General features: G+C 45.9%; 1 protein-coding gene across 1 annotated transcript in view; it reads left to right on the forward strand.

Annotated features, from left to right (window-relative positions):
* Positions 1–21,939, forward strand: part of COL26A1 (collagen type XXVI alpha 1 chain) — a 186,188-nt gene that overhangs the window by 41,281 nt on the left and 122,968 nt on the right. The window contains exon 2 of the mRNA XM_090279102.1: positions 9,455–9,577. Coding sequence (XP_090135228.1) covers positions 9,455–9,577 — 123 coding nt within the window. The remainder of the gene's footprint in view (positions 1–9,454; positions 9,578–21,939) is intronic.

Below are 21,939 nucleotides of genomic sequence, written 5' to 3' on the forward strand. Positions count from 1 at the left end.
GTGGGGTTCTGTTAGCAAGGAAGGAGGAGGAGAAGTTAACTGTTGGGGACACGTGTGTCATATATTGGAGTTTAGTTTGCCTTAGCTTCTCTCAGTCTGTTGTAAAGGATGTAGCGTGTCTACTGCAGGGGGTCCTTGGCCCCCTGTTTTGTGCCATGTGACTTACCTCACAGCCAACTGAACCAGGGGTGATCATGTGACCCAGAACAACTAGGCCTGCTGGGGTCTGGGGTGGACAGAGGAGCTGGGCCATTCAGAGTCTCTCTCTCTGTGTCTCAGGAAATAGAACTGGCAGAGAATGAGGTCACTACAAGTGTGGTCTGCAAGGAAATAAGAAACTCACACCAGCATGGTAACCAACCTGGTCGCTAAATACACATGTTTCCTTTTTGGGGAAGTTATTTAGCCTGTCTGGCTTCTTCTGTAACACAAGCATGGTGATAGTCTTTCCTTGTAGATTTTTATAAGGATTATAGGAGGGAGAGGTGTCAGAGGCTTGTCACAGTGCCTGGCACATCATAAGTACTCAGTAAATATTAGTTACTCATATTTTTGTCCGACCTCCATCAGGTGGATGGGGCCACTTTCCTTCTTCAGCATCCCTGGGGAGCCTGTTATATGTGCGTATGCCTGGGCCTGTCCCCTCAGGATCTGAGGCAGCGTGGGTTTTGAGAGATGGGCCATGGAGGACACAACTGCTGGGTCCTGTCCTGATCTTGGACACACAGAGAGCTCTGGCTTATGCAGAGGTCACTCTGACCGTGGTGGACACTGAGGACTATCTTTGGGTTCAAAACAAATGTGAGGCTCCTTATTAGGTAACAGTGCTGGTTGGTTCCAGTTCTGGTACTGGGTTCTGAGTAGCCAGAGTGTTTTTCAGTACCTGTTCTCCCTAGATGTGTGTGGGAACCCTGATCCCATGGAAAGCATTGGGCACCATCCTCTCAAAATTTGTCCACTCTGGGAATCGCTGTAGGTCGCTATTGAAATGCTCAATGCCATGTGGTCTGTTCTGCCAGATCACATACTCCCTTAGCTGCCCCCATGCGAATGGGAAATTCAGTCTGTAGGTGGCTGATGGTCCATGGCTCTTTCCAGCCTTCTCTCAGGTGGGGGAGGCCTCAGGAATCCCCCGCTGTGGAAGGTGCTAGAGAATAAGTGCAGAGGACAATGAAGTGGGAGGAAGCGCAAAAGGCTGCCTGAGGCACAGCTGGGCACCTCAGCTCTGTCTCCCACAAACCCGAATCAGCACGTTCTCCTGTGGGGCTTCCATGCTGGACCCTGGAGCCCATGTCACCACCCTCCTGTTTTTACAGAAAGATTGGGTCAGTTCTGTGAGGCTTTCAGATAAGCACCCTTTCCCTCTAAAAAGCAGCAACCATACATTTACTTAAATTCACCTAAATTCCTCCCTGGTATTGCCTCCAAATGGACAGTTCCAGTAAAAATGATTATGAGGAAATACAGGTAAATCTATCTGCTTATGCAAACACACCTACTGGTTTTTGTGCCTTAAAAACTAGCAGGACTTAGTGTAATGTCCACTCAGTTATTCTTACCTAAACAAAACCACTTGGAATAGTGGTTCAGGTGGGTGAGAGATGGAGGAACATCAGTCATAGAGGCACTTTGTTGGGAGAGATTGTGTGGTAGTCCAAGGGTTGGCCTGGCCGAGGCCCAGTTTGCCCGAAGGGGGGATAGATGATGGAGAAAACCATCTGGGGGGACTGTGGCCATGAGTGTGTTCATGGACCATGGACTGTGTCCATTTATCCTACCTGGGCTCCACTCCCAGCCTCCGTCCACCTCTCCCCTCACTCCCTGCCACCAGCAGTTTCCCCTCTAGTGAAACCTTCCATGTATTCACCTCTTTTTTAATAGCATGGGTCTCCAAGCTCCTCATGGGTCAACTGTATATTTTTTAAAAATACTTTTCAATTACAGTTGACATTTAATATTATATTCGTTTCAGGTGTACAGCATAGAGGTTAGACATTTATGTAACTTACAGAGTGATTCCCCTCATAAATCTAATACCCATCTGACACCATACAGAGTTATTACAATACTATTGACTATATTCCCTGTGCTGTACTTTACATCCTTGACTTGCCCTCTTCCCATACATACTCACTGCTCTGGAAGTCAGCCCTTTCTCTCATGGAGCTCTGTCCTCTGCTTATAGGACCGCAGACACAGTCCTCTTTTTCTAGGGCTCTGGATGTTTGCCTTTTTCCTGTTGTGGCTCATGGCAGACACTAGGCTGAGTGTCCAGGAAGCAGACTCTGAGGCGGGCTCCAACATGGATGATGTGCATTTGGGATGGCTCTTAGGAGTGAGGCCTGTGGAAGGGAAGGGGCAGAAGCAGGAGGACATAGAAGGAACAGTTGAGTCCCAGTGATAGCTACTAGTGACTTCCTGGGGTGCTCTGCAGCTGGAACGGCCCTTCAGAGTTGTCCTGACAAGCAGGTAGCGGATGGGGACTAATCTGGGAAGAGCAGGGCCTTGGGCAAGACAGCTCTGGGCCGCCGAGGCAGCTGAGGCAGCTGAGGCAACTGAGGCAGCGCTGGGAGGGGAGGCTGCTGGTAGATGCCTGCTGACTGTGCTTCTGGCAGCTGGGGCTGCAGGTCCTTCATTGAAGGGGATCTGGGTGGCACAGCCCGATGTCTACCACATGTGGCTGGCCAGAGGGAAGGGACGAGAGCAGGGGTGTTCTCGACGTTATTCTATTAAGACAGTCTGAGATTGCCTTTGTGTTTTGGAAGCCACAGTACACACCGCTGACTCACACTGAACTTATTGTTGGCGAGAGCCTCTACGCCCCATCTGGGTTTTGGGACTGCGGTGCTGGACTCCACATTCGCCCGGTCATGTTTCATCTTGTTAGATTTGGCTCCTTGCTCAGGGCTGGGGAGATCTAGCTTGGATCCTGACTCTCTCCCAAGACCCAGGCCCCCGTGCCTGCCAACCACTGGTCTTCCGCAGTTTTCCTCCAGCAAGGCTGCCTCCATCTCAATCTGCTGCCTGGACCTCTCCTGGTGTCATGGCCGCAGTGGAGACCCAGGCACTCTGGGATGGACTTCAAGTCAACCTGGCAATGTAGCCAAGTGGCTGAAGACTGGGCTTGAATCTTCATTGCCCGTTGACTTCTTGGGCAGCCCTGGATGTGTTAGGAACCCTTGTCCCGTGCCTCAGTTTCCTTACCTGTAAAAGTGGGATAATAACAGTCCTTACGCCCAGGGTTGTGTGAGGATGAATAAGACCTGACTTAGGTAGCTGCTGAGAGGAGGGAGCAGGGAGCGGGGTCAGCTCTAGGCCCACCCCATGCACCTTATTGTGGTCTGAACTGTCCTCAGCTATGACTGAATGGACAGTCCCTTGCTGTTTGGCATGTGAGATGGTCCCCTGAGGGACTGGCTGTGAAGGGCCTGGCAGGGGATATTGTATTTGCTCTCTGGCTCTCACAGTCCTCACTGGCAAGGTGGATGCAGTATAGAGTTTGGAATTAGAAGTCTGAACTTCAAGACCTAAACAGACCACTTACTCATGGGTGACCTTGAGGCTGCTCTGGTCTCAGGTCCTTTATAAAATTCTTATCAGAGAATGTTGAGAAGATTAAATATAGGTATGTTAGTTACATATGTGTGCTAGTTTACTAGGAATGCCCTAACAAAGCTCTACAGAGAGGGCGGCTTAAACAACAGAAATTAATTTCCTCATTGTTTTGGAGGCTGGAAGTCCAACACCAAGGGGTCAGCAGGTTGGATTTCTCCTGAGGCCCCTCTTGGCTTGCAGACAGCTCCTTCTCCCTGTGTCTTCACATCCTCCTCCCTCTGTACACATTTGCACCCCAGTTTCCTCTTTTTATGACTCCATTCATATTGGATAAGAACTCACCCTAATGACCTCATTTTAACTTAATTATCTTTTCAAAGACCCTGTCTCCAAATACATACTGAAGGACTTTGGATTAGGGCTTTAACATATGACAGTTCAGCCCATAACAGTATGTGAAACTGCTTTGCCAACTATAAAACAGGTCTGGGGTGCCAGGTCTGACTGACTACTTGCGGAAGAGGATCTCTGTGCCATGAGGAGCTGGGCTGGCTGTTTGTGCCAGAGTTGTTCTCTCTCCTCAGTAGGGGCTGGGAGCTGCAGGTCCTTCATTGAAGGGATCTGGGTGGCGCAGCCTGGTGTCTACCACACGTGGCTGGCCAGAGGCTCCTCTGCCTACATCTCTCTGGAGACCAGCCACAGCCCCATGGGATCTGCTTCATGCATGTGACCTCAGTCATCTGCATTGTTCTTCTGGGATATATAGGGCTTGGGTCCAGACCAGCACACCCTTAGGTGGTCTTCCCCGAGCCTGCTGTCCTTGGGAGCTTGTCTGTAGTCCTCTGGTATGACAAGGGCTAGGACAGAAGTATGCACAAGGCCTTGTGGAATACTTTTCCTGGCCAAGGGGTCAGGGAGGGCTTCCAGTGGTGGTGGTGGGGGTTGGAGCCTGAAAGGAGATTGGTAGGGAGAGTAAAATTGGCCAAATGCAAGAAGGTGGGATGCCATGTCAGGGAGGACAGTGTGACAGTGTAAATGACAAGATGGAGTGTGGTGGGAGGTGGAACCTGGGGGGTGGAACCATAGAGGAGGGGCAGCTGAGAGTTTCAGGAAGGAAGGCAACAAGGCCAGATTTGTGTTTGAGGGTGCGCCCTCTGGTGGCGGGTAGAGGAGACTAGAGGGAGACCAGCAGGGCCTGGGACTGGGTGAAAGATGAGCATGCCTGAAATCAGGACGATGGGAAGAGGACAGGCAGGGAAGGGTGCAGAAGGTACACTTGCCTGGCATGGGAGCTAACTGCCCATGGGAGTGAGAGAGGAAGAAGGTGCGGTCTGGGGCGATTTGCTCCAGGGGGGGGGGGGGCGGGGCGGGGCTTCAGGGTAAGGGGACCTGGAGCTCAGTGGTACTGGTCACCAAGATGGAGTGGACACAAAGAAGGTTGGAAAGTGATGCACTCAGTTTTGGACAGACTGAAATGGTGTGACTTGAGGTGTCCTATGGGCTATGATGGATGTGACCACTGTACAGCAAGTGGGACACATCGGAGAGGAAGCATTGAGGTGACTCCACAGGGGGATGGAGCAGAGTGTGGGACATGGAATGCGGGCAGACTGGGTGGTCCTCATGGAGAGGGAGGGCATTGTCAGAGCTCTGGGGCTCGGTTTTGGCTCAGAGCACAGGGTCCTGAGGATGGAAGGGAAGCGCAAGATCAGGTCCCAAAGCAAAGCTCAGACAGGAAAACAGGCTCAGGGCCTGTATGGGGGAGGGGGACGCAGGGCTATGGGGCGGAGAGGCTGCTGCAGTGGCATCTCCCTGGGTGGCAGGCAGCACAGGAGACAGGTTGGTTAGTTCTGTTCAGTAGTGGGCGTGGGCCAGGGGTGTCCTGAAAGGTCTTCCATTCCATTGTGACATAATTTCCTGAAGCCACTTAGCACTTGTTTTCCCAAAGGACCCTAAATTAAGGATTTCATGGCTCCGCCAAACCACGGAGCCAAACACTTAGTGAAAGCTGCTGCAGGAGCAGCCTGTGAGCCTGGTAGAGCAGGGCCAAGTCAGTCATCCGGAAGTGGGCCTCTTTTCATAAGGGAGGGACTTGGAGGGGAGCAGACCTGTCCCCAAGGCTGGGAGGGAGTTTTCCATCCTGGACCCTTCATGAGAGCTCAGCTGGGCAGGATGAGGGGAGATGATGAAGAGACATTGCTGAATTGATGCCCGAAGTTGATGCCAGTCCCGTCCCATCCTGAGGCTGCTGAGGAGGACACTTTCACTTCCTAGGCAGTCAGGGACTCGCTTTGCCACTCCCAAATTCTGTGGCTCTGGACCACTCTTTCAGGAAGGTCAAAAAAGGGATGGCCATCTCCTGCCAAGCTGGATCCCTAGCCCACACAGCCCTGTTCACCCACCCTTGATGGGGTGTAGAGCGAGGATGGGCGGTGGCATGATGTCACCCACCAAACAGAAGACATACACATACTGCTCAGGACATGGGAGTCCTAAGAGGTAGCCAGAAACCCCAGAGCCTTGGTGGCTGCAGGTGAACAGGGTTTTGAATTCCATCTGAAAAGCCCCGGAGCCTTCTTTCCTCTGCTCTGCCTGCCTTCTCCGTTGTTTTTGGCCAGGTTTTGATTTGGGAAGCCATTTACAGCCCATTAAAAGATCAAATGTCTGGAGATGATGAATCGAGGCATTTGAAAATGTTTTAGAATTCACAGCTCATTTCCCTATAGAAAGCCCTGACCCAGTGTGATTCAGAGATGGCTGCACAGTCTGTCTGTTCCAGACCGCCAGGGGCGGGTCCCGGGGTGCAGTGCTGTCCTTGGATTTGGACAGTAGTTCATCCGAAGAGACTCACACTGAGATGGCGCTGATGCTCCCTGGTAGACACGAAGGGAGGGTTCAGGCCTCTGACGCCTCACACAAGTTCCAGACCCAGTTTCCCTGAGTAACTGGCAGAGGCAGGAGTCCAGGTTTGCAGGTGGGACCCTTCTGGTCCCCTGGGCAGAGAGGCTGGATCCCCTTCCCAGCTCCGCCTCTGGTTTCAGCTATGGGCAATGAGGTTTAACCTTCCAGTACTTCTTTTCCCAGCTGCAGAGTAGGAAGGACAAGCCTTAGGCTCTGGTAAACACGGTGGGGTTGCAGTAGCCAGTGAATCGATGATGACACTGTGCAGTACACAGTGATGCCCGGTTTACATCCCACTAAGCTGAATGTGCTGGTTAAGAACTCACAATACCTTGAAAGGTACAATTTTTCATTTCACTGAGGTTCAGAGAACATCACTTTGCTCAAGTCACACAGAAGGTTGGTGGTGAAGCCAGGTTTTGAACAAAGTCTCCTGGTGCCTTTGGGAACAGGCATCGACTTTTGACTATTTTTTCATTTTCTTCTATGAAAAATATTACCAATGTTTTCAATATTGGTAATGTATATTTTCCTAGAAAGTTGTTGAGATGTATGATGGGAGATCATACATCATATTTACTTATAATTTCTAATCTCGTTTTGGAATTTTTTTCTTATTATTAGTTTCTGTGTCTTCTGTTTGTTTCTCATTAAGAACTATCTATGCTTTGTCTATTTGATATTTTTAAAACTTGTGTTTGGTTTTGTCGATTCACTTTTTAAAGTAAACCGTTTCATTAATTTCTGGTTACATCTCTCTTAATTCCTTTCTTCTCCTTTCTACCTTGACTGCCTTCTAATTGCTTTATTTTTTGTGGCTACTTTCTTGCTTTTCCAGCGTTTTGTTGGATTAATAGAATTTTCTGTTTTACTTTTTTCTTTTGTAGTTGGTCAGTTTTGTGTCCTGTTTCTTGCCTTGCTAGTATTTATCTTCAAATTCAAGATATATTTAATTGTGTATTTTCCTACTACTCTTAAAAGTTTAACAGCTTCTATATTCTTTCCTTGAAGAAGACAAAAATCTCATCAACTTTTGGTTCCTTCTGTCACCCATGTAGCTTCCCCTCTTTGCCACCCTCCATATTGCAACCATCTTGGATTTTAGATCTGGGCTGTGATTGTCTTATTGTTTCTTTATTCATAACTGCTTCTCACATTTAATATATTTCTCTTATGTCCTTTATTTTATTTTACTACAATACATCCTTTAGTAATTCTTTCAGAAAAGGTGACTGGTAACTTTCTGACTCCTTGAGCATCTGACATATCTTTTTCTCACCTTTGCCTTTGAAGAAGAGTTTGCCTGGGTGCAGGATTCTGGGTTCTAAATATTTCCTCTAGGAGCTCTGAAGTAATTGTGTCACTATATTCTTGATTCTGATGTTGCTGATAAGAAATCTAATTTCAATCAATTGTAGGTAATCTTTTTCTTTTCTTTCTATAGCATTTAGTAGTTTCTCCTCATCCTGAGTGTTCCAAAATTTCACCGCAATCTGTCTGTTTTTGTTCATCTTGCTTAGCACTCAGTGGGCCCTTTCAAATTAAGAACACATGTCTTTCTTTAGTTCTCAGAAATTTTCTTCATTATTTCTTCAGCGCTATACTTCTCTTTGTACTCTCTGATCTCCTCTGCAGAGCTGCTAATAGATATATATTAGAATTTGTTCTGCCTTCTAGGTCCCTCACCTTTCCCCTCATATTTTCCATCTCCGTTCTTCCTTTTCAGTTCATCCTTGCAAAGTTCGTGGCTCAGTTTGCCAGCGCATCAGCTCACTCTTCAGCTATGTCCATTCTGTTTTTTAGACCACCTGTTAAGCTTTTCATTTTCATAGCCATACATTTCCTTTCCAAGATGTCTAATTTTTTTTTATTTCATAATATTTTTTGAGTGAAAAATTCTCTTATCTCTTTGAGGACATTAATTTTGCTTTAAAAAATTTTCCATCTCTTTGCTTTATTAATTTTTTTTCCTCCTGAGGTGTGATTTATTCTGTCTTGTTGGTGCCTTTTTTCATGGTATTAGCCTTTTTCCTCAAATAATTTGAAATTCCTGGTATTTGGGGTTTTCCATTAGCTTGTCTCTGTTTCTCTGTTTACTGCTGCTTCGCATTTTGGAGTGTTGGTGGCACAAGTGAAGGGTAGAGAACGTGCAAGAATTCATTGTCCGAGCTTCTCCTGGAGGTCATCAGCTTTTTAGGCACTCTGACCACACCTGTCTCAAAACAGGGGAGCCCCATACCTGATTCTTGATACCAGCAGGGGTGAGGATCTGGGTCCTGCCTGTCTGGCTCCTTCCACTGTGGTCCTCTGACAATAACCTGAGGCCCACGTGAGTTATTTCCCTGCTCAGAGGCCTTCAGTGACTTCCCGCTGACTTCATGGTAAGACCCATATCTAGCCTGACAGGTACTGTGCCTCTTTATTTTGGCTCCTCCCCTTCCTACAGCCTTTGGGCCATGTCTAATTGTACTTAGGTCCTTGTGAGATAGCTGCACACCATGGTCTGTCTCACCTTGCTTCTGCTCCCACTGCTCCCTCATCTACTAATGCCACCCTCTCTCATTGCCCCCACACTTTTGGTCAGCTGACCCTTATTTTTCAGTCCTCAATGGTTGGCTTTCTTGGGACCTGGGCCAGGTGTCCTGCTTTGTTCTCAAAGCTAGCTCCCTTGCTCGTGATGTGGTTGGACCTATGGCCCCATGTTCCTGTGGGTTGTAATCATCTCCTTGTCTCTCTGTCCCATTGGAGTGGGATTTCCCAGCAGGGAGGGGTACAGCCTTTTTCAGTGATTCCACATGGGGTGTTTACAACTGTGATGATGCCAGGATTTGGTAGCCAAAAGGGGTGGCATTCTTCCTTCCCCTTAGGCCTGAACAAAGGGTCTCAGTGGGCCCTTTCCCCAAGAGAATGAACCCCCAGGCTTGTGAAGGGGACTCTTGACCAGCAGTTGGCACCTCAGGAACAGTCAGTGCTGACATGACTGTTGTTCTCCCCACAGGCACTGGTGCCATCACACGGTAACACGGACAGTGTCCTGCCAGGTGCAGAACGGCTCGGAGACAGTGGTCCAGCGCGTGTACCAGAGCTGCCGGTGGCCTGGGCCCTGTGCCAACCTTGTGAGGTAAAGGCCGCAGGGCTGGCTGGCTCTGCCCTTCTTTCCTGTTCCCTTGGATGAATCCAGCCCCAGCACAGCTGCAGGGGGAGGCGGGTTGATACTTAGAAATGAGTCAAGCATGCATTTATGGAGCACTTTCTGTGTATGGGGGGTAAGGGTGTGCAAAGATGGAAAGGATTTGCTCCCCATCTTCACAGAACCTCACAATCCAGTAGGTGTTTGACAGGCAGAAACTGCCAGCAGTGCATGAGTAGGGTGAAGGGATGGAAGGGGCGGGGGAGGGCCAGGTGAGGCTGAAGATGGAACCAGCCTGCTTTGGGGCCCCAGACTACAGTGTGTGTCTGTGAGGCCCTGGGAAGTCCAGCCTGCCTCCAGCCCTGCCTTTCTCACAGCTCCATCCTCTCACCAGGCCCACCCTGGACCATAGCTTTCAGTGGCTCTCAGCATTCACAGGGAGAGATTTCTTTTTTCTTCAATTTTTAAAAATTAAAAAAAATTTCAGTTACAGTTAACATACAATATTATTAGTTTCAGCTGTACAACATATAAATCAGACATTTATGTAACTTACAAAATGATCACCCCAATAGGTCTAGTACCCACCTGACACCATACATAGTCATCACAGTATTATTGCCTATATTCCCTGTGCTGTACTTTACATCTGCATGACTATTTTTGTTACTGACTATTTGTACCCTTCACCTTTTTTACCCATACCCTCAAACCTCTTCCCATCTGGTAACCATCAATTTGTTCTCAGTATCTATGAGTTTGTTTCTGTTTTTTTTTTTTTTTTTGTTGTTGTTGTTGTTAGTTTTATTTTATTTAAGTGAAATTATATGGCATTTGTCTTTGTCTGACTTATTCACTTAGCATAATACCCGCTAGGTCCATCCATATTGTCACAAAAGGCAAGATTTTATTCTTTTTTAATGGCTGAGAAATATTTCATTGTGTGTATATATACACCATATTTTCTTTATCCATTCGTCTATTGATAGACACTTAGGTTGCTTCCATATCTTGGCTATTGTAGATAATGCTGCAATAAACATAAGGGTGCTTATGTCTTTTCAAATTGGTGTTTTGGGTTTTCTTGGAGAAACACCCAGAAGTGGAATCATTGGGTCAAATGACAGTTCTATTTTAAATTTTTTGAGGAACCTCCATACTGTTTTCTATAGTGACTATAACAGTTTACAATCACATCAACAGTGCATGAAGGTTCCTTTTATTTCCCGTCCTTGCCAACACTTGTTTGTTTATTTATGATAATAGCACTTTGACAGGTGTGAGGTGATATCACATTATGGTTTTAATCTGCATTTCTCAGATGATTAGTGATGTTCTATGTCTATTGGCTATCTATCTGTCCTCTTGGGAGAAGTTTACATTCAGGTTCTCTGTCCATTTTTTAATTGGATTTTTTGGTGTTAAGTTGTATGAGTTCCTTATATATTTTGGATATTTACCCCTATTGGATATATCATTGGTGAACATTTTCTCCCATTCAGTAGGTTTTGTTTTTGTTTTGTTGATGGTTTCCTTCACTATACAAAAGCTCTTTAGTATGATATAGTCCCATTTGTTTATTTTTTCTCTTGTTTCCCTTGCCTGAGAACACATATCCAAAAAAATATTATATACTAAGAGTGATGTCAGAGAGTTTAATGCCTGTGTTTTCTTCTAGGAGTTTTATGGTTTTGGGTCTTACATTTAAATCTGTAATCCATTTTGAGTTTGTTCTTATAAATGGTGTAACAAAGTGATCCAGTTTCATTCTTCTGCATATATCTGTCCAGTTTTCCCAACACCATTAATTGAAGAGACTGTCTATACACCATTGTATGTTCTTGTCTCCCTTGTCATAGGTTAATTAACTATAGGCATAGACTTATCTCTGCACTCTCTATGCTGTTCCATTGATCTATGTGTCTGTTTTTATGCCAGTACTATGCTGTTTTGATTACTATGGCCTTGTAGTATAGTTTGATATCAGGTAGTGTGATACCTTCAACTTTGTTCTTTTTTCTCAAGGTTGTTTTGGCTATATGGGATCTTTTGTGGTTCCTTATAAATTTTGGATCATTTGTTCTAGTTCTGTGAAAAATACCATTAGGATTTTGATAGGGATTTTTTTGAATCTATAGATTGATTGCTTTGGGTAGTATGGACATTTTATTTACTTTATTTTTATTTTGTATGTTTTATTGATTATGCTATTACAATTATCCCAATTTCTTTTCCCTTTGTTCCCCTCCACCCAGCAACCCCGTCCCTCCAGAAGTCCCCCCTTCCCACTTAGTCCGTGTCTGTGGGTCATGCATAAAGCTCTTCTCAACACCCCCCCTGTCCATTCTGCACCCTCCTACTATGCTTCTTAATTCCTGTGCCATTTCCCTCCCTCTCCCTACTTCCCCTTCCCAACTGACTTTCCTCCCACATACTCCTCATACCTATGATTCTGTTCCTGTTCAGGTTGTCTGCTTAGTTTGCCTTTGTTTCTATTCCATAGCTTCTGTTGTTTACAGTTGTGATACTGGTGATGATAAACTCCTTTAGTATTACCTTGTTTGAGAAGCACTTTATCTGCCCTTCCATTCTAAATGATAGCTTTGCTGGATAGAGTAGTCTTGGTTGTAGGTCCTTGCCTCTCATCCCTGCCAGTCCCTTTTTGCCTGCAAAGTTTCTTTTGAGAAATCAGCTGATAGTCTTATAGGCACCCCTTTGTATGTAACTCTCTTCTTTTCTCTTGCTGCTTTTAAGATTCTCTCTTTATCTTTAACCTTTGGCATTTTAATTATGATGTATCTCAGTGTGGTCTTCCCTGGGAATAGTTTGTTTGGGACTCTCTGTGCTTTCTGGACCCGCATGTTCATTTTCTTCCCCGATTAGGGTAGTTTTCCTTCATTATTTTTTTCACATAACTTTTCAATTTCTCGCTCTCCCTCTTCACCTTCTGGCAACCCTATGATTCGGATGTTGGCACATTTAAAGTCGTCCCAGAGGTTCCTAAGCCTATTCTCATTTTTTTTCAATTCTTTTTTTCTCTTTCTGTACTTGTTGACTATTTATTTCTTCCTTGTGTTTCAATTTGTTGATTTGAACCCTGGTTTCCTTTCCTTCACCACTTGTTTCATGTGAATTTTCCTTCATTTCAGCCAGGATAGCCTTCATTCTTTCCCCATCCTGTTTAACTTTTTCTGTCAAGCCTGTGAGCATCTTTATCACCAATACCTTAAACTGTGCATCTGTTAAGTTGTCTATCTCCTCATCCTTTAGTTATACTATCTGCTCGTTGCTTAGTTGTGTCTCTGGGACCTTGATCTGCCCCCTTCTGGGCCGTGCTTCTCTGTCTCCTCATCTTGACAGTTTTCTGTGTTTGCCTGTGTGATTTGGGTAGGGCTGTCGCACCTGTTACGTTATATGGGTGGAGTCTTAGGTATTCATTAGTGCTGGCCCCGTTTTGCCATGTTTTGGTGCTGTATGTGGGGGAGAGGTCTGAGAAGGAACAGTGCTGGTTGCTGCCGCTTTCCCAGGCACTTCTCCCCCTTCCCGTACTAAGCAGGCTGCCTCCTTTTAGAGACTAGTAGCTTCTTCCTCCACCCCAACCCCCACCAACTTTCACAGTCAGAAGCAATGTGGCTCTATTTTCCCCAGTGCCGGAACCGCAATCTACACAGTCTGGTCTGGGACTGGGATCCATTTAGTTTGGGACTGGGATCACTTCTCAGGTTTAAACTGTATGACTGCCTTTTGCCATGGCTACTGCTAGTAGTGCCAGTCCACCGCATTCCCCCCCACTGCGCTCCCATTAGCCGCGCCGCCGCTAGCTATGCTCCCTGCCAAACACCGCCCCTGCAGCCACTGCTTCACTCCTCGCTCCTCTTTCTCTCCGTCCCGGCTCTGCCCCTCCTACCTCTCTGGCTGATTTTTTTCTTCTTTATTTCTTTGCTAAACTTCCTTGTCTATTTTCTGTTTTGTTGTGTTTTTTTTTTTTTAGTTTTGAAGTGGTTGTAAATTCCTTCTTAGTTGTGAGGAGACAGAGCATGTGTATTTATGCCTCCATCTTGGTTGGAAGTCCAGTATGGACATTTTAATGGTGATAATTCTTCTTATTCGTGAGTATAGTATATGCTTCTATTTATGTATATCTTCTTCAGTTTTTTCAGTGTCTTACAGTTTTCCAAGTATAGGTCTTTTACCTCCTTGGTTACATTTATTCCTAGGTATTTTATTCTTTTTGATGCAATTGTGAATGGAATCGTTTTCTTAATTTCTCTTTCTGGTAGTTCTAGTTCATTACTGGTATATAAAAATGCAACTGATTCCTGAATGTTAATTTTATATTCTTATTTTCATCTTTTTAAGTGATAGAGGTTCTTAACTTGGGGTCTCTATTGTAAATAACTTTTTACATAGCTTGTTTTGCAAGGGGAATATTGCTAAGTAAATGGGTGCATCTGCCCATTTTAAATTTTAAGACAAAGAACTGCTTTTAAATGCTGTGTAAAGGAGATGGCCACTGGATCTATAATGATGAAAAATATGCTGAACCCCGCTCTTCCTACTTCCTTTTTAGGAGCGGGCACAGAGTCCTCCTTTCTCTCCCTCCTCAATGCCCCCAGAAGTTGAATCTAAGGTTCTTTTGCCTTTCTCACCAGCAGGGAGCTTCAGAATGACCAGATGGCCACTTCAATATATTGGGAGCATCTTCTGAGAAGAAGAGTCTTCAGAGTCTGGTCCGTAAATGACCCTGACAGGGTAGACTTCAGCTCCCAGCTCATGTCCAGAGTGGCTGGCTGTCCTGTTCTTCAGACAGGGAAGCTGGCTGGCCCTGGAATGCAGGCCACCGGAAGCAAGGCTGATATTTTTTCTCACAATTCTGACTCCTGCCACTCTTGCTTTCTGCATTGGGGGAGCCAAACTAGGACACAGCCCTTTTCAAGACATAAAATTTGATTTCAACAAACTAATATTGTCTTCAGAGTTGAGGCATAAACATAAAGAGCTGTGTGTTTCCATTTTTTTCTACATATTTTAGCCATATTGGATGTTATCTACAATCCCACACATTGGGTGCACTATAGTCAGCTGTCAGAGTGGAACAAAAATGTGCACATGTGTGTACATGCATACGTGCACATGGACATGCACAGACACACTGTTTTTGTAATTATACTTGGGTTTGAAAATGAACTATTAGGATTTTCTTTACTGAAAAAGCTTGGAAGAAAGGAAATAGGGGGCTGGCTTTCAAAATTTCAAAATTAAGTTGTGGTGTTTATTCTTTCTAAATAAGGTAATGCACCTTTAAGAAATGCTGAACAAGCTAACTTTTGAATTGCTGACCTCAACTTAAAAAATTTCCAGTGATCATTAATTTTTATAACTGCCCTTTGCTTTATGACTTAAGCAATTATCTGAACATTGTTTCAGAAGCCTCAGGGTCTGGTGTTCAGCGTGGGGGTTTATAGGCCTTTTAGAGAGTTCTCAACCGCTCCGTGGGGTCAGGACCTAAGAATAGAATGTTCAACCAGAGCAGACATGCATTTGTCACAAGCATTCCCTTTGCCCTCATAATGTAGCAGGAACTTTGTTAAGTAGAACATGATTTTCATTCTTTTAGAGGAATTTCTTACTTTTGGTCTTAAATATCATTGTTGCTTTTGTTATTACTAGTTAAGGGATGTGGGGTTAATACACTTTTCTTTCTCCTCAGTACCTCATGTTTGATATTTGAGTTAGAATTGGGGTACATCCCCTCTGTGGTCTTGGGACTGCTGTCTGGGCAGGTAGGGGAAGGGAGGCAGGTGCAGCACTGTGAGAGAGGCCAAGTGATGTGTGCAAAGTCACAAGGATAGTCAGAGCAGATTGGTTGGGCTTGACTCTGGCCCATCAAACAGGCTCCATCCAGATGCTCCTGAGGTTTCAAGGTCCAGCTCCCTTCCTTCCACAAATAAACATTTGTTCGCCTCCCTCTGTATTTAGGCCCCAGGAAGAACGTGGTATGAAAATGCAGACCAATCCCTGAGTAGAGAGCTGACAGCCCGGTGTGGTGGGGGGCAGGAATGAAACCACCACAGAGACAGGTGCGCAGGTGTGTCTGTCATCACTGCTGTGTGAGGGCAAGGTGCCCTGAGAGTGGAGACCAAGCTGGGGTGGGGGCCTTCCTAAGCAGGGGGCATTCTGTGGCAGGAGCATTTCCAGAGATAAGAAAAAGCTCAGGGTTGTCCAGCCCTACTCCCAGTACTATTATTATGCTACTTAGTGTAATTTTATTAAAGCATCATTTTACCGTTTTCTAGAGTCTGCCTGCTGCAGGTGTGTGTGTGTGCTTGGCTAGTGTCCCTGAGCAGAGCCTTGGGGTGGGACGGCCTGGGAGGAGCAGGTTCCCGGGAGCACTTTAAGGGAAGGTCCATGTCTTTTGGGCTTGTTTCCCCATGTGCCATAATACTTTGGGCTAAAAGTGATAGATGATATTACCAAAAGAGACTTTGATAATGCGAGCCTGTTAATCTCGAAATAAATCTGGGAGGGGTGCTTTGGTGAGAAGAGCTCTGGGAATTCGAGCTGAGGCTGGGCCATGACTGAGCTACCAAGCAGATCCTAGGCCAGTGGCCCCCAGGCAGGTCCTGGTGGACGTTGCGAGCTTGCATTTCTCACTCTGATGTTAGGATGGCAAACCCCAGGTGAGCCCAGTGACCACCTTGTGCCATATTGTGTTGATTATAAATGAGGCTCTCTTGCCTCATTTCAGCCTCAGCATTTACATGGGTGTTTCTTGTCTGTTTCCCCTCACCATTTTCTGAAGTTGCGTGGGTTCCAATTCTTGTCCCCTTCATCCACTGAACATTTTTGGATGCTTTCATTTGTGTTCATATTGAACTTTGCAGGGAAAACCAGAAGGGGTATGATCATGGCATGATTGATCATAAGCTGCCTCTCCCGGTTCTCCTCTTCCTGTGACCCATTTCTTAAGTTAATTTAACCATCGCCGCACTCTATAGGTCAGGGATATGTCCTAGGTTTCTTTTCATGTTTAAATTGCAATATAGCAGACATACAACATTGCATAAGTTGGAGGTGTACAACCAGTTGGTTTGATACATTTATATACTGCAGTACGTTGGCCACAGTAGCATTAGCTCACAACTTTGTCACTTAATTATCTAGATTTCTTGTCATGACAAAGTAAGAAAGAGAAAGAGGAAAAACGACTCATTTTCAAGAGAGCCGGTGCAAACTCGTCAGAATCCCTGTGATGTTTAGTGTAGTTTGCGCATAAGCGTCCACCAAATGCGTCATCTGAGATGAAGGTATGATTGTGTTTGAATGGACATCAGTCAACATCTCACTGGGAAAGAAAAAGGCTGTTCTCATCGTCACATACTAAACTCCGGATCCCCTCGCTCCCTTTATGCTTCTCTCCTTTTTCATTTCTGATTCTTGAGGAAGGAGTTTTCCTCTCGGGCCTGGGAACAATTCACTTACCCCCTCTTTCTGTGGCCTTTTGTTCGTGTTTGTTCTATGCATGTCACGTCTGCTTGCTGTCCAGACTGTTTTTCTAGCCTGTTGTGGGGGTTGGGGGCATACAGTAAGGTGGGCTTTGGAGTTGTAAAAAAAAAAACACAGTAAGTGGAACCTCTTTAAAATGGAGCCGGAACTGCCGTGCCAGAGGAGCTACAGTGCATGGCTGTGCCTCAAACTTCGGAATGTTAAAAAGGACAAAATAACCTTTGGACTGTGCCTAAGCAATCTTGTGGTCGCCCCCCCCCCAGCCAGCCCCCCCCCCCAAAAGTCTTGTTTACAAAGATAACAAGAAAACAGCTATTATGACTACTGATAGGTGACTACTGGACTAAAAATTAAAAACTTTGTTTAGAATTCACATCCCTGGGTTATATTATCTACACCAATAGGAATGTCTTTTTAAGAAATTGATGTAATTGTTCCCCTTCCCTTTCTCATAAATACCTATGCCTTTGTGTCCTAATGGGAACAGTATTTGAACTTCTGCCTGAATCAGTGCATCCGGAATAGCTATTCTTATTGATCTCAATAAATGCGTGTTGCCTCTCACTTTGATTTTTAGGTTAGCAGAGTCCAAAAGACCAGCTGTGTGACTAAGTTACTCACCCTCTCTGAGTCTTGTCACTAAAACAGGAACATGTTTCATAGTGCTGTTGTTAGGATTCCAGGAAAGAAAGTGCTGGTTAGTGAGAGCTGTGTTCCCGGTGTGTTTTATTAACTCTTATTTCCCCTTGGCCAGTGAATTCCTTCTTCACCTTGGAGGTCCAGCTGCAGCCTCCCCTTTTCAAAGCTGTTGCCTGCAGCCTCCCAGGCAGAACTGACAAGTCCTTCAGTTATGTTCCCCCAGAATCTTATTTGTCCTCTCATTGAGCAAAACTGAACTTGTTTTATTTTAGGTAATTGTCTGCCTGTCCTTCTCTCCTGCTGCAGTCTGTCCCTTGAGGGCAGGGGATGTTCGTTGTCCATCTTTATTTTTATTTTTTATTTTTTTAATTTATTTATTTTTAGTATTATTTTTATTTGTTTATTTATTTTACATTTAGAGAGAGGGGAAAGGAGAAAGAAAGGGAGAGAAACATCACTGTGTGGTTGCCTTTCACTTGTGCCCCCAACTGGGGACCTGATGTGTAACCTTGTAATGTGCCCTGACTGGGAATCGAACCAGCGACACTTGGCTCGCAGGCCGACACTCAATCCACTGAGCCACAGCAGCCAGGGCGTCGTTGTCCATCTTTAGATCACACTGTTGCTTAGCAAGTACCTGGAGAAGATGATCACAAACTTGGTCAAGCTTCGCTCACCTCACCCCTCCTTTTTGCCTCCACTTCCTCAGTTCCTGGTGTGCTCCCTCCCTGCGGGAGAGAGCCTCTGTCAGCTGGGTGCCTTAGCCAGAGAAGCTCCATACCTTAAAGGAATTCATATTTAACTGAGGGCTTCTGGACCAGGTCCCCCTGCCCCCCGTCATGTGTAGAATTGTGGGCATTCCAACCAGAAAAAAATAAACAAGAAAGCTTGGAAAGCCCTAAAGGGCACTTCTATCTTCCTTCTCTGGCCATGTTTGGATAAAGGGCTTAAGAGCGAGGGTGGCTCCATCCCAATTCCCTCTGGTGACCATGACAGTGTGACCAGAAGGGAGGACACAGGGCCACGGCCTAGCTGTCAGAAGAGTGGCTGGCTTGTGTGGAGAAGGCTGGAAGAATTCCAGGGATGAAGAATAAATGGCTGTTGAAGTTAAGTCAGAGTGGGCATGACAGTGGCCTTGACTCCTGGGGGCAGCTTTTGGGTGTGAGCCTGTGGAGACAGCCCTTGAAAGGAGGCCTCTGCTGGCTTAACCTGGTGCTCAAGGGCAGAGAGCCTGCCGTGGGACAGGGCTGGCCGGTGGGCGAGGCTGGGGAGTGAGAGCAGAGGGGAGGGACTGCTCTCTGGCCCATGTGTCTGTGTTATCTGGAGCCCTGGGCTTCCCCGGGTCTGTGGCTGAGTCAGGAGTGCTGCCCTCCTCCCAGGCTGTTCTCTGCCCTCCTGCCTTCTCCTTACTTTGGGTGTCTGAGTCTGGGCTGGATCCTAACCCATCTCTTTCCTCAGGTCCATTCACTCACCATAAGATACACCAAGGAAGTAGCCTGGTGTGGAGTTGTGCTTAATAAATGGTTGCTGATGGACCAGCCCAATCACCTGGACACGAGGGTCCCTGCATGAAGTTGTGGGAATGTCAAGACGTCCTCCTAGGGTGCAGGGCTGTGCCACGGTCCCACCGCTCAGAATGGGTAACGGCTGCATCACACCTCTTTCTCCTAGAAATGAGCTTGGCTTTGCCTAAACCTAGGTAACACAATTTTGAGGTGCTAGGAAAACCCCCAGCCCCACAAAGCCCCTCCCAGTGTGTCTGGAATATTTTATTTGTTTGTTCACTCACCATTCATTCGTTCACACATTCATTCACTCATTTCCTTGGAGGCTTGGTGATATGACATGTCGGGGCTAAATGAGGGTGCACTGCTGTCTGTCTGTCTGTCTGTCCTTGAGGCGATGGCACTCTAGGGGCAAGTAAAGGATGGTTTGCAGTGGTGGCTGGGGTCCCGGGTAAGCTAGTCTGCTTTGGGAGGTACCTCATCATGATGGGGGTTCGGGAAAGGCTCCTGTGATGGCTGAGCTGAGGCCTCAGGGCTCACAGTGAAGGGAGGGAACAGCTAGAGACCCAGAACAAAGGCAGCCATGGAGGGAGGGGCTCAGGGGCTCCAGACCCCTGTGTGGGGCTGGGCGAGATGGATGGTGGGGATCTGTGGACAGGGGTGGGGGGGGTACACACAGTGCCTGTCGCACTGGCCCACTGCACTCAAATGAGGAGCTGAGGGGCTTAGCTGGTCACTCTGGATTCTGTCATGCCTAGTCCAAAAGCCTCCAGTTAAATAAAATGCTCTCCTTGCCTCTCCTGCTGGCTGACTCCCTTCTCCCCATGACGGGAGCACCTTGGGCAGCGAGGGCCTAAAACAGTGTGTAGGAGGCACAGAGGAGGGTGAGGTGGGCGTGAGGGCTCTACCACCCATCATACTTGTGCCTGGGAGGGTCCTGGCTTGGTTAGAGCCCTGTGTTTTCTGAGAAGAACAGGATCCTCCCACTTTACAATCTGTGGAGCCATGAAAAATGGAATGGTACTGGGGCATGATCAGGAGCCTGCCCCCCCACCCCCCCACCCAGGTCACAGGTCAGAGTTCTTAGGGTATATGGCCCTAAGGGGAACCCTTGTCCTGGGCTCTGCCCTTTAGGTGGGCCACTCTGGCCCTCCTCTAGCCATGCCCATCCTCATGGGGCAGAGTCCATGAGACCAGGGTGGGTGAATAGGATGCAGAATTAGACCAAATCCTCTCTCTCTTTGAGTTTATATTCACCCAAATATGAAAACAAGAATACTCCCACATAACAAGTACAGGAAATTAAAACAGGGTGATGTGATTGAGCATAAAAATGGGAGCTACATTAGAGGAGGTAGGAGAGAGACTCTTTGAAGAGATGACATTGATGCTGAGCAATGAGTAATGAGAAAGTTTCCATGTGAAGACTGGGTGAAGATAGCTAGTGCAAAGGCCCTGGGGTGGGGAGGTCCTGGATGAAGGAACAGAGAGAATGTCAGTGTTCAGAAGCAGAGCAGGAGAGGAAAGTATAGGCAGAGGTTAAGTTTGAATTTTATTGTAAACTTATTGGGAAGCCATTGAAGTTTTAAGTGGAGATGAGGAATGACCTGATTAGGTGTTTGCTTTTAAATCAAATGTTTTATTTTGAGATAATTGTAAATTCACATCTAGTTGTAAGAAATAATACAGAGAGATCCCATGACCTTTTATCCTGTTCCTTTCAGTGGTAACATGTTGCAAAAGTACAGTAAGTACAATGTTGCTGTCAGGGTTGACACTGATGCAGTCAAGATACAAAGCATTTCCTTCACCACCAGGACCCCTCACTTTGCCCTTTTGTAGTCTTACCTATTTTCCTCCTGCCCCTACCCCCTCCTTAACCTCTGACAACCACTAATCTTCTCACCATTTCTGTAATTTTGCCATTTCGATAATGGAATTAGTATATAACCTTTTGGAATGGCTCTGTTTACACTCATAATTTTCTGGAGATTCATTCAGGCTATTGGGTGTATCAATATATAGTCCTTTTTATAGCTGAGTAGTATTCCATGGTATGGTTGTACCACAGTTAGTTTAATCATTCATCTGTTGAAAGACATCTGGGTTGTTTTCAGTTCAGGGCTCTTGTGAATAAAGCTGCTGTAAATATTTGTGTATATTCAGGGTTTTGTGTGAGCATAAGTTTTCATTTTTCTGGGTAAATGCCCAGGAGGGAGCGCAATGGGTTGGGTCATATGGTAGTTGCATGTTTGGTTTTCTAGGAAACCGTCAAACTGTTTCCAGAGTGGCTGTACCGTTTTACATTCCCACCAGCAATGTCTGAGTGATCCAGTCTCTCTGTATCCTTGCCAGCATTTGGTGTTGTCATTGTATTTTATTTTAGCCATTCTGCGTAGTCTTTCATTGTGGTTTTAATTTGTTGAACATCTTTTCAACAAATTAATGCTGAACATCTTTTCATCTGTTTATTTGCCAACTGTATATATTCTTCGATGAAATGTCTCTTCATGTGTTTTGCCCATTAAATGGGCCATCTTTTGCACATTTAATTGGATTGTTTTTTAACTGTTGAGTTTTGAGATTTCTTTATATATTTTAGATATTAGCTCATTGTTAGTTATTGGTTTGCAAATATTTTCTCTCACTCTGTGGCTTGTCTTTTCATCCTCTTAAGAGTCTTCTGCAGAGCACACGTTTTTA

The sequence above is a fragment of the Furipterus horrens genome, unplaced genomic scaffold (assembly GCF_987537825.1).
Source record: "Furipterus horrens unplaced genomic scaffold, mFurHor1.1.pri manual_scaffold_5, whole genome shotgun sequence".
In the NCBI taxonomy this organism is placed as follows: domain Eukaryota; kingdom Metazoa; phylum Chordata; class Mammalia; order Chiroptera; family Furipteridae; genus Furipterus; species Furipterus horrens.